The sequence below is a fragment of the Penicillium pulvis genome (genome assembly GCF_028828015.1).
Source record: "Penicillium pulvis strain IBT 33274 chromosome Unknown contig_23_segment0_segment0, whole genome shotgun sequence".
NCBI lineage: Eukaryota > Fungi > Ascomycota > Eurotiomycetes > Eurotiales > Aspergillaceae > Penicillium > Penicillium pulvis.
The window spans coordinates 1,316,366-1,329,299 of NW_026643075.1; the positions used below are offsets into that span (position 1 = coordinate 1,316,366).

At 50.9% G+C, this 12,934-nt stretch overlaps 3 protein-coding genes across 3 annotated transcripts; 1 reads left to right on the plus strand and 2 right to left on the minus strand.

Moving 5' to 3' along the window:
* Positions 1-214: 214 nt before the first annotated feature.
* Positions 215-10,227, plus strand: N7503_004747 (putative translational activator; the record flags this gene model as incomplete). The annotated part of the gene is made up of 10 exons (XM_057064294.1): positions 215-335; positions 398-3,349; positions 3,403-7,227; positions 7,287-7,478; positions 7,539-8,435; positions 9,008-9,038; positions 9,213-9,269; positions 9,426-9,695; positions 9,801-9,951; positions 10,084-10,227. The coding sequence occupies 10 exons, from the start codon at positions 215-217 to the stop codon at positions 10,225-10,227; spliced, it is 8,640 nt and encodes a 2,879-aa protein (XP_056922037.1).
* Positions 10,228-11,004: 777 nt separating this feature from the next.
* N7503_004748 (uncharacterized protein) lies at positions 11,005-11,544 on the minus strand (the record flags this gene model as incomplete). Its single annotated transcript, XM_057064295.1, has 1 exon — positions 11,005-11,544. The coding sequence occupies one exon, from the start codon at positions 11,542-11,544 to the stop codon at positions 11,005-11,007; it is 540 nt and encodes a 179-aa protein (XP_056922038.1).
* A 577-nt stretch (positions 11,545-12,121) lies between these two features.
* Positions 12,122-12,619, minus strand: N7503_004749 (uncharacterized protein; the record flags this gene model as incomplete). Its single annotated transcript, XM_057064296.1, has 1 exon — positions 12,122-12,619. One exon carries the CDS (start codon positions 12,617-12,619, stop codon positions 12,122-12,124), a length of 498 nt encoding a protein of 165 aa, XP_056922039.1.
* Positions 12,620-12,934: the final 315 nt, after the last annotated feature.

Below are 12,934 nucleotides of genomic sequence, written 5' to 3' on the forward strand. Positions count from 1 at the left end.
TAATCACCAAGACTACTTACAAATTAATAGGGAGGTTGCGGAGTTGTAGAATCAGGAATCGGATAGTTGAGTAGGAGCGGCGGAGAGGCTCTCGGTGATTCTCCCCACACAAAACTCTTATGACAGCATCCGACCAGCCCACTTCAACATTCCACCACCTCACCTCACCCTACTTCCACCCCCTCTCCACTCCCCTGTTTGACCTACCCCAATCATGGATGGAGTTCCATGGGACCAGGTCAAGGCTGGGGATCTGGATGTCTTGCGGGTCGCTCTCTTCTCGAGTTCGACCTCGCGAAGGCTCCGGGCCCTGCAAGAACTTCGCGACAAGAGCGGTAATCTTGAACCCGCATTACCCTTTCAAAAAGCCATTGAAGCGCTAATTCTGTTTCTATAGGATCTGAAATTCCCTCGGAGTCTCATCTTGATATCCTAGCGCTTCTTTTCCAGACCTACCCTCTTTACGTCGATCGTCCCTCACGTCAGGCCGTTCAACAATGTCTCCGCGCCCTCCTCCGAACCCCGAATGCCGTGGATCACCTCGAATATTTGTCTGAGAACTTAAAGATTGAAGCAGCCAAGTCTGGTCTGGCCCCGGGATCCGCATTCGTCTTGTTGGAGTGGTGCTGCAATATTTTGCAGCAGGTTAGCGAGAACGAGGCCACGCCCTTGGCTGTTGTGCTGGACCTGATCGCTGTGGATGCGAAGGCCCTGGAGAACTGTTTTGCCCACACGCCGAAGCTGTCGGTAAGGCAATCAGCTCTCAAGGTGACTAGACGTGCATTGCGCGCAACGTTCTCGAACAAGACTTGGGGCGAGGACGCCGTGCGCCAGTCAGTCAGCCGACTGACTGCGGACTCGACCGCAGGTTACAAGAACGCATTGCTTCTGGGTGTCATCTCGGGCGTATGTGCTCGACTACCGGCTAGGAAGCCAGTGCTTGAGGAGTCTAAGAAACCCATCCTGGCTTATTACGTCAAGGAAATCGTAGGCTCGAAGTCTGTTGTGCCTACTCACATCGCTGAAGGACTGTCCGACTTCCTAACTTCGTTTGTTACATATGAGGATGTGATCGTTGAATTGGTCCCTCCGATGGAGAAATCCATGCTGAGATCTCCCGAAGTGATTCTGAGTGGCGTAATCCCGCCGTTTAGTGCCGCTCTGCCAAAAGAAATTGATCTTTCGGAAGTGGTTCAGACTCGTCTGTCTAAGCATTTGTTATCTAGCATGAAGTCAAACAACCCGGTAATCCGACAAGGAGCTGCCGACTCGTTCAAGGCTTTACTCTCTCAATGCCAGACCGAGTCTGTTGTCATGAAGATCACCAGTGAAATCGTTGGCCCCTTGAAGACACAAAAGATCACTGCCCCAGAACACCGAGTCGCCTACGCACAAGCTATTTCTGCAATTACATCTTCGGTAGAAGCCTCGAAAGAGATCGTCCAGGGTTTTGGACCTGTATTCTCGCGGGAGTCTAATGAACCTGCTCTCGAAGAGGAGCTCAAAGCGTTCGTCAAGCATCTTGCGTTCCTTGTTCAATCTTCTGTCAAGATTGTGGATGACGTTATTAATACAATTGTCAAGGGTATTTCCGACAAGCGAATTCCGTTCCGAAAGATCTGGCAGCTTAATGTGGGAGAAATGCTTTGGAAATCCGACGTCGCGGCTCTCAAGAGCGCCGAGATTGAGCCTCTTGTCACAAAATTCCTTGGAAAGATGAAAGACATGTTTGGCGAGGTTGCCTCCAACCCGCTACCCTCAGCTCAAAGCGGCGCATTGTCATCTGCGTACATATTCTTAGCCCTCTGTGAGCGTCTTTCAGACATCGATGGCTCAGAGAAGTCTACCTGGGAGGAGAAGGTCTCGCAATCACTGGTCATGGGCGCAAAGCCCTCGTTCCTCCTCAACCCCAAGACCTACTCGAAAATTGGGACCAAGGAAGAGATGCAATGGCTGGTCAGGGCTTTGGCCGCTGTCACTTCTGGATCCAAATTTACTGGTGCTGACGAGGCGTCCAAAAACGGTTGGGCCCAATCTTTTATCTACGCTATCACCGGCCCTGTTATGACCACCAGCTTCCGAGCGAATGCTGTGGAAGCACTATCTGGTGTTTACATGAAAGACATGGCCTCCATTGGAAACATTGTTATCGACGCTATCTGGACCTGGATATATGCTTTCCGTACCGCAGAGAAGGAGTCTGCCGCTGTCTCCGCTGGTTCCGGAAGCGAGCGTCTATTGCATCAGGTCTTGAAGGCCATTTGCCCCCCAGCTGCTGATAAGGAGGGAGTCGAAGGTGCTTCTGCCATCATTGAATCGCAACTCATTAAAATCCTGATTCTCAGCCGGCCCGAGTTGATCCCAGGCGCCTCTTGGATTGATTTGTGCTTGAGAACTGGCACAGATCCTGGGAACCTAGTTCGTGCCCATCCTGCGGATTGCATTGAGCAATTGACAGGTGTTAATGCCGACCCCGTTCAATCGAGTGTACCACAAGTCAACTCCGCTGTTTGGAGCGCCGCCGGTGATCTGGCGTTCGTGGCTCCTGAAGTCATGATCCCACGCCTCGTCGATCAAATACAAGCAGATCTGGATGGCTCTCGTCTTTCTCAATTCACTGCTACAGATGCTGCAATTGCCCGCACTCCTGAAGGCACTGCCTTCATTGACATCCTCAGCAGCAAATCGAAGCAACCTGCTTTCGATAAGAACACCAAGGACTATGACACTTTGAAATGGGAAGCGGAGCTCCGAGCACAGCTTGCCGAGAAGAAGGGCGCGAAGCCGAAGAAGCTCACGCCCGAGGAGCAATCTAAAGTCAAGGCTCAGCTTGCAAAGGAAGCAAAGATCCGCGAGGAGGTGCTTGAGGAAGTCAAGCGGATCGAGCGTGGTGCTGGCCTCATTCGTGGCCTTGCCACTGGGCCCGCCAATGATGTCGAGGGATGGATCAATACAGCAGTCGGCTGCCTGCTTTCTCTTGCACGCGCTGGCGCTGGACTCTTTGTTGGTGACGTGGTGTCTCAGGCATTCGTTGCCTGCTCTAACGAACTGTCTTCGCGCCTGGGCACTCTCCGGCCGTTCGTGGGAATTGCCACCCTTCGGGCCATTGGCAACACAAATCTTCCTGCAGAAAGGCAATTGGAGCACCTTGGAGAACTTGTAACAAGAATCCTTTACCGCCTGCGATTCGCATCCGAACAGCGCCCTCTTGATACTGCATCTCTTGCCTACGTTCTCCCGTTGCTCTTCCTGATTTTAAACCAGAATGGCATTGAAGAAGTCAAAGGCGACCAAGAAGGCGAGCAAGTTCTGCTTGCGATCGAAATTCTGTCCTTCCACTCTGGCTCTTGTAAGTACCTGGATAATTTAGCTGGTGAACGCGTTGCTAAGTCCTTTTTACAGTCTCCGATGTGCGTCTGCCTCGCAATGAAGTCCTTGAACATCTTCTTAGCGCCATGCAAAGATACACTCAGCACTATAAACTAATCAAGGATACATTGTTCAACTTCTGTCGTTGCATCTCCCCCAACATCAGCAAACAGGAACTGCAGACTCTGCTGGAGGGTAGCATTGTTCCCGACGCCTCCGTCAGGACATCTGTTCTTCAGGTGATTGACGCTGAGATTGATCTGACTGATCTTGACTTCTCTGAGCACATTTGGTTAGAATGCCATGATAGTGTGGAAGAAAATGTTGAGCTCGCGCAGACGATTTGGGAAGACAACGCGCTCGAAGTGGATGATGAGGCTTTTCCAAAGATCATCAGGTACTTGGACTCCAAGGATGGCCAGCTGCGCGGCGCTGCCGCACGTGCACTTTCCAAGGCGATCGAATCTGACATGAGCAAATTCGCTGGCATCTTTTCTGAGCTCCAGGCCAAGTATGCCGAAGATGTCAAGCCCAAGGCCCCTGAAAAGGACGCTTACGGAATGCCCAAGAAGATGGATAACCCAGACAACTGGGAGAGCCGTAGTGGTGTGGCATTGGCATTCATTGCCATGACCGATCTGTTTGATGGAGAACACGTCATTGCTCTCCTGCAGTTCCTTATTGAACGTGGTCCTCTGGTCGATAAGAACTCTGCCGTTAGAAGTCAAATGCAGGAGAGTGGAAAATCTGTCATCGCCCAGCGCGGCCAGCAAAAGGTTGAGGAGTTGATGAAGCTGCTTGAAACTGTATTGGAAACCTCGGACAAAGCCTCCCAGACGTCTGATCTGCTGAACGAGGCAGTTGTCGTTCTATATGGTTCCCTGGCAAGACATTTGAAGGCCGATGACCCTCGTTTACAAACCGTTCTGAAGAAGCTTCTTGCGACTCTTCCAACTCCTTCTGAAACTGTCCAGTCTGCTGTTTCGGAATGTCTGCCACCTCTGATCAGACTTTGTGGCCCCAAGGCCTCTGACTATGTCCAAGAGATGCTTGATCAACTGCTGAATGTCAAGAACTACGCTACTCAGCGTGGTGCTGCGTACGGTCTTGGAGGCATTGTCAGTGGTAGGGGTATTTCAACCCTGCGAGAGTTCCGGATTATGAGCTTGCTCAAAGAAGCTACCGAAAACAAGAGAGAGCCTCACCAGCGACAAGGAGCCTTCCTGGCTTATGAGCTTTTTGCGACCATTCTTGCCCGTACCTTTGAGCCTTACGTCATTCGGCTTGTTCCCCAGCTACTTGGAGGCTTCGGTGACCCCAGCATTGATGTCCGTGATGCTTGTCTGGATGCCTCCAAGGCTTGCTTCCAAAACCTCAGCTCTTACGGTGTGAAGAAGATTCTCCCTACTCTCCTTGACGGTTTGGATGATACTCAGTGGCGCAGTCAAAAGGGAGCCTGCGAACTCCTCGGAGCCATGGCCTACCTTGACCCACAACAACTCGCCGCCAGCTTGCCTGTTATCATTCCGCCTCTTACCGTGGTTCTGAACGACACACACAAGGAGGTTCGCAACGCTGCAAACCGCAGTCTTCAGCGTTTCGGAGAGGTCATTAGCAACCCTGAAGTCAAGAGCTTGGTTGGTGTGCTTCTCAAGGCTCTGAGTGACCCGACCAAGTACACGGACGAGGCATTGGACTCTTTGATCAAAGTTTCCTTCGTGCACTACCTGGATGCGCCTTCGCTGGCTCTGGTTGTCCGCATCCTTGAGCGTGGTCTTGGTGACCGCTCTAACACCAAGCGGAAGGCCGCCCAGATCATTGGTAGCTTGGCCCATCTTACCGAGCGCAAAGATCTTATTTCGCACCTGCCAATCATTGTGGCTGGCCTCAACCTGGCCATTGTCGATCCTGTCCCTACTACTCGTGCCACCGCTTCGAAGGCTCTGGGTTCTCTTATCGAGAAGCTTGGAGAGGATGCCCTGCCCGATCTCATCCCCAACCTCATGAATACCCTCAAGTCAGATACCGGCGCTGGAGACAGACTGGGATCTGCACAGGCCCTTGCAGAGGTTCTCGCGGGTCTGGGTACCACAAGACTCGAGGAGACACTGCCCACCATTCTCCAGAACGTTTCCAGCTCCAAGGCTGCTGTGCGTGAGGGCTTCATGACTCTCTTCATCTTCTTGCCAGCTTGCTTCGGTAACAGCTTCGCAAACTACCTCAGCAAGATCATTCCTCCCATTCTTGCTGGTTTGGCCGACGACATTGAGTCAATTCGTGAGACTTCCCTTCGGGCTGGTCGTCTGCTGGTGAAGAACTTCTCTACCAAGGCCATTGATCTTCTTCTTCCCGAGTTGGAGCGTGGTCTTGCGGACGATAGCTACCGTATCCGTCTCAGCTCCGTTGAGTTGGTTGGAGACCTTCTCTTCAGTCTCACTGGTATCAGCGGCAAGGCAGAGGCCGATGAAGAGGAGGAAGAGGCCACTCAAGCTGGTCAGTCCCTTCTCGAGGTCCTTGGAGAGGAGCGGAGAGACAAGGTTCTCTCTGCCCTGTTCATCTGTCGCTGCGATACTTCAGGCTTGGTCAAGAGTGCTGCTATGGCTGTGTGGAAGGCTTTGGTTGCCTCTCCCAAGATCCTCAAGGAGATGGTGCCTACTCTTGCTCAGCTCATCATTCGCCGCCTTGGATCCTCGAACATGGAGCAGAAGGTCATTGCCAGCAACGCGCTTGGCGACCTTATCAAGAAGGCTGGAGAATCAGTCCTGTCCACCTTGCTGCCTCTGCTTGAGGAAGGTCTTCAGGCTTCGCCCGACGTCGATGTCAAGCAGGGTATCTGTATTGCCCTGCGCGAGCTTATCACTTCCGCCACCCCTGAGGGTCTGGAAGACTTTGAGAAGGTTCTCATTTCAACTGTCCGCGTTGCTCTTGTGGATAACGACGAAGATGTGCGTGAGGCAGCTGCCGAGGCCTTTGATGCTTTGCAACAGATTATGGGCAAGAAGGCCGTGGACCAGGTTCTACCATACCTTCTTCACTTGTTGAGAAGCGATGAGGAGGCTGAGCAGGCCTTGTCTGCGCTGTTGACGCTGCTCACCGAGCAAACTCGTGCGAACATCATTCTTCCCAATCTCATTCCCACCCTTCTTACACCCCCAATTACGGCCTTCAACGCCAGGGCCCTTGCATCTTTGGCCGAGGTTGCGGGTGGAGCCATGACTAGAAGATTGCCCAACATTATCAACGGCCTTATGGATGGTATTATCCAGACAAAGGACGAAGATCTTCGCTCGGAACTGCGCACAGCCCTCGACACAGTGTTGATATCTGTCGATGAGTATGATGGCCTGAATGTGGCCATGAACGTCATCCTGGCTCTTGTCAAGCATGATGATCAGAATCGCCGGGCTGAGGCTGCTCTCCACCTCACCAACTTCTTCGCGGAGGCTGATGTTGACTTCTCGAGATACTACCAAGATATTATTCGCGTCCTGTTGATCTCATTCGACGATTCGGATAAGGATGTTGTCAAGGCAGCATGGACTGCTCTCAGTGGCCTCATGTCTCACATGCGCAAGGAAGAGATGGAAGTTTTGGCCATTCCTGCTCGCCAAATCTTGCGACAGGTCGGTGTGCCCGGTGCGGATCTTCCCGGATTCAGCCTGCCAAAGGGAATCATGGCTATTCTGCCGATCTTCTTGCAAGGTCTTCTCAACGGCAGCACCGACCAGCGTACTCAATCAGCGCTGGCCATTTCAGACATTATTGACCGTACCAACGCCAACTCCCTGAAGCCTTTCGTCACTCAGATCACTGGTCCTCTGATTCGTGTTGTATCAGAACGGTCGGTAGACATTAAATGTGAGGTTTTTAATTGCCTACCCTACGCAATTGATCGATTACTAATTTGAAACTCTTAGGTGCCATTTTCTTCACCCTTAACAGGTTACTCGAGAAAATCCCGCTTGCTGTCAAGCCTTTCCTGCCTCAGTTGCAGCGTACCTTTGCCCGTGGTCTGGCAGATACTTCTAGTGAGACCCTGCGTAACCGTGCAGCCAAGGGTCTTGGTATTTTGATTACTTTGACCCCCAGGGTTGACCCACTCATTGCTGGTATGTGCTTCGCAAATTTCTATTCGCCCAGTCTATAAACATCGCTAACACACTCTACAGAGCTTATCGCTGGATCTAAGACTACTGATGAGGGTGTGAAGAATGCTATGATGAAGGCCCTACAGGAGGTTGTCGGCAAGGCCGGTGCCAACATGAGTGATGCCTCTCGGGCATCTATCCTTGCTCTGATCGACGATGAATCTAGTGACCAGACTGATAAGGTCGCTATCACCAACGCAAAGTTGCTGGGCGTCCTTGTCAAGGTTCTCCCGGAGGCCAGTGCGATCACTATGATCAAGAACCGTATTCTCAACGGTCAATTTTCGCACTCGTCTGTCCTTGGCCTGAACGCTCTTCTGGTAGAGGCTCCTGCCATTCTGTTGGAGCACTTCTCCACTGAAACCCCTTCAGCCATCTGCCAGGGTATCGTGAACAGAGATACCTTTATCTCCGATAACAGTGTCCTGGCCGCTGGTAAATTCCTCTTGGCCGATGACGGTAACCACAGCTTCGAGACGCACAAGACAATGTTTGATGCTCTTGCTCCAGTCATCTCGCCAGGTGCCCCGTCCGATACCCGCCGCTTGGCGCTGGTGGTGATCCGAACCATCAGCCGTCTCCACCCAGAGATGACCCGCGCTCATCTGGCTCTGCTGGCCCCGCCAATCTTTGCCAGCGTGCGTGACATGGTCATCCCTGTGAAGCTGGCCGCAGAAGCTGCTTTCCTGTCCATCTTCTCCGTTGTGGACTCTGACGATGAGGTCTTTGATAAGTACATCACTGGCCCCGGTGCCTCTCTCCCGCCCGGACCTAAGCGCAGCATGTCCGACTACTTCAAGCGTGTTGCCATGCGTCTTGCTCTCCAGGCCCGTGAGCGTCGCCTGGCTGAGGGAGGTGAAGGTGGACTGGGTCTGTCCAATGACGAGGTGGATGACGAGAAGGAACTGTGGAGTATTGGTAAGGTGGATCTGGGGGAGTCTGCATTTGCTGATGACTAAGTGATGTTATGATGACCCGACTGCCCTGATGGGGTAGGAATTGGATTGAGCATCCCAAGGTTATATTCTCAATGTCTATAGATACACCATTGGGCTTTTTTATTGTTTATTTTGTTTGTTGAGTTATACGTACAAAAGTTGTTTTGACGATTGAATGGATGTCATGGTACTTGTAGACTTGCTTTATATTAAAATATGTGGATGTATCACTGATGCATTCGTGTTCTCGAAAGAATTGTATTTGCTGCTGTTCTATTAGAATCAGAAACCACCACAAGCATATTCCAGGTAGCCAATGTTCACATGTAGCTCATAGTTCATCTTGAGATGTCATGTTTGCATAGTGGAGCCTTCTAGATTGAGGACAATACATATCATGTGACCTGCAAAGCACCTCTGGTCACGTGCTCTCGAGATCTTAAAGCCAACAATGAACGGTCAACTTGTAGTGACAGCATAGCGACAACATAGGAAAAAAGAACAATACTGCGACTTTCCATAAAATCTAGATATTTTTCTTTTATCCTCTAGTAAACTTCAACACTTCCCCCGTATTCGTCTGGTAAGTCTTGTTTTCTCCCCACATTATTTATTTTTTTCTTTTTCAAGATCCGGATTACCCGATTGGGACCAGGGCTAAGGGTTGTAGCCCTAGTACCCTAGTGTGGCCGAAGCACTCGCTTACCAGGAATTAGCTAATCGGCCCGCCCAACTTCTCACTGCCTGGATTTCCCAGTCGAGTGCCCTACGAACATCATCCGCCAAACGACCGTCGATACGCCGACATCAAGATGTGAGTGCCATCGAATCTACTGCCTACACGAAAACCCATGCCCTTTGATTTGATCGCTTCGGACTCGCTGTGTCGCCCACTCGAGCAAGGAAAAATGGATCGATCTTGATGAATGTGATTGTGTGGCAGAGGCTGACCTCAACTTTTTTTTCTCAGGGTCAACCTTCGCACCCAGAAGCGCCTCGCCGCCTCCGTGGTCGGCTGCGGCAAGCGCAAGATTTGGCTCGACCCCAATGAGATGAACGAGATCTCCAACGCCAACTCCCGCCAGACCATCCGCAAGCTCGTCAGCGATGGCCTCATCATCCGCAAGCCCGTCACCATGCACTCGCGCACCCGCGCTCGTGAGCTCAACCTTGCTCGCCGTGAGGGTCGCCACCGCGGTCTGGGTAAGCGTAAGGGTACCAAGGACGCCCGTATGCCCAGGTATGAAGGAAACCCACTTCCATGGAATTTCGACCCTTCCGAGGGGGTTTGATTTGTCCATTAGGCAACATTCATACTGATCGTGTTGTTTTTCTCTCTTTACAGCCAGGTCCTCTGGATGCGCCGCATGCGTGTTCTCCGTCGTCTGCTCGTCCGCTACCGTGCCGCCGGCAAGATCGACAAGCACCTTTACCACGAGCTGTACCACCTGAGCAAGGGTAACACCTTCAAGCACAAGCGCGCTCTGGTTGAGCACGTAAGTACCACCGGATGAACTTCACTTCCCCCCATCTGGCAATCGATCTACGAAATATCATATCAGATACCCCGCCACTTCGCAATCTATCAGGAAACACATCCGGCTGACCTATTCTTTTCCTCCCTATAGATCCAGAAGGCCAAGGCTGAGCGCCAACGCGAGCGTATCCTCAAGGAGGAGATGGACGCCAAGCGTGCCAAGAACAAGGCTCTCCGCGAGCGTCGGGCAGAGCGCACCGAGGCCAAGCGCACCGCCCTTGAGGCCCAGGAGTAAATCCTCTTAAAATCCCATTCCGTTGTGTGACGTTTTTCTCTCTTTCGGCGATGGTGCGGAGGTTGAAAGCGGTTCCCTTGTGGGTTTGTTCCGGGATTCGGCCCCTGCAAAGTTATTTGTCCCCCCTCGAATTCTAGGTCGGCCTTACTTTTCGACTCTTCCTATGGTCGGACTCTTTTTTCAGTTGACACGCGGGGCTTTCTGGAAAGGGAATGTGGGGGCAATAGGAAGATGCGATGATGATGTGATACTCAAGCTTCTTGTTAATAACGAACGAGAAAGCAAAAGGAAACTACTTTTTCAAAACAAAAAAACTAAAATCTTCCCCCGGCGCTTGTTACGAAATGTGATCCTTTCCTTTTCCTCGTCGGTCTGGCGTTGTAGATTGTATTCAAATGGATGTTCATATCTGCTATACTCTGATCTCAACTATTATATGTGTGCACATGCAAGGGCACCCGTTCCAGTCTAGATCCTATATGCTTGGTTGATAAGTAGGTACTCAGTGCATACTACACGACGAAGGGGCAAGGGCTTGCATGCAGGTGTATTGCATCAGGCGATGACTTCCAATCTATCCAAGCCCTGGCATTTTAAGGCTGATCTAACCTTGTTACAGAGTTTCCAAACACTCAAGTGTTAAAATTTGCAATCAATATATTCAATAGTGGCATATATATATATATATGTATCTCTGGGAGCAAGGCAGACAAATTGGCTGAGATATATCCATGGATATGTGGTATGTACGAGGATATCTGCAGATATATATACATATCAAGCCAAGTGCTTGGTCATCTCTACGAAACACATGTCCTCCGGCAATGCTAATTGAGGAAACTTCTCCGTGGGAAAAGGCGATTCCTCCCCCGTCTTCTGATACCCACGACGCAAATACCAAGCGATAAGCTCCTGTCGCGTCGAAAGCGCATTCAACTCCGATGTAGTGGCGCCCCACTCCTGTTGCGAGTATTCTTCCGCGTAAGCAAGGACCCGCCGCCCAATACCCGCCTGCTGGTAATCCTGATGCACAGCAACCATCGAAAGGCGTGCATGGTCATTGGCGCGCTTGGTCATGTCGATTGAAGCCACGAGGACATCGAGATCATGATCTTTGGTGAAGGCTAGAAGAATGGCGCATTCTGGTTTGGAGATAGTTGTCTTCACATCTTCGACTGAGATAGTAAAACTTCTGCCCAGTGCCATGTCTGCAGTCCAGTCTTTTCGGCTGTCTTCCGCGCGGAACGCGGACTGTACCAGTTGCTGGATGGATGGGGCATCGGCTGGTGTTGCGATGCGGAAGTGGAGATCGGCCATCGTGGGGTGAGGAAGGGATGAATGGGGGGTTGTATGTGGGCTGGGGACAATATCAAGTGACAAAAGCTGGGTTTTATAGTCTATTCAGTCGCATTGCTCACTGAGATGTAAGCCAAGTCCGATGTAGTGGGAAGGGCGTGTCGGACTTAGCGGGATTTCATGTCTAGACCACGCGCACCAGATAAAATGGCGCAAATTGGCATTCTGTGCTGAATGGAGTAATACTTAGGTGCTATTTATAGGGAAAATTTTAGGAAGAACCAAGAGGTTCATGGATCAGGATTTGTTAACGATTCCCCCCTTAAAGATGTCTCTTAAAATGTCTGATCAAGAGATACACGATAACAATCCCCACTTTTTCCCGATATCATTTCCCGCTATTTGCTGCTTTGCTCTTGCTCCTCCACTCAACCGTTTCCTGGCATTGATAAGCAAAGAGTAATCGAACGCATAATGTCACCCCCAAAATCACCATCATCCTCGACTTGTCAAACCGTTCCAGTGCCAGTAAAGTCTTCTGCATCCTGAGATGACACTGATGCAAAAAGTCAGGACCCTCGAACGAAATATTCTCAAGCTAGGGTTCAGCAAGTGAAAGATACTGACCAGAATCAATGCTGCAGTACCCTTTGGGGCGGACAACGCAGTAGATGGAGATTTCCCCTCTGTATGGACGTCCACCAGGCTGTGGACGATAGCCACAAAAAGTATCGATAGCCTCCACCATGGTCAGAGCAAAGTTGTCCTCGTCGATAAGGACCTCATCATGGTGACTTTGATTAACAAGATATCCATTTTCGGGACCGGGCTTGATAGGACTCCAACAGAGTTCATGAATGTTGTCATCCCACGGTATGGTGTCGGCATACGTGTCCAGGAGATTCATCAAGGTCCAATAATCGATAGAGTCGGCCCGGAGCCACAGATCATCGCGGTACCTACAATCCTGCAGAGAGTCAATTGGCCAGGAAACCTTTATCACAGAGGTGCCTGGATAATAGATCTCCACCGTGGCTTCTTGAATCCAAAGCCAACTCTCATTGTCTCTGAACTGAGGTGGGATCGGGTCTGCCATGACGAGTGACGAGTTGGAAGATTTTGATGTTTCTTCTTGGATGATGCCCAAGACGACGCGTCGTGGTGTATCAAGCTTGCTGTGGCAAAGTGGAAGGGCGAGAATATACAGTGGATGCGACGGGAAGGCGAAATGTCAAGATCACAGAAACTATGAAAGTACAGATTTACATTCATTGATTTCCTATTTGGGGTCTTCATGGCTGGTGTAGTGAATGAAGATTGGCAGTTCCATAGGCTACTGTGCCTAGATCAAGATAAGACTAAGACATGATGCATTGCATTAAAGTCAGCCTCGCACTTGTGGTGGCCCGCA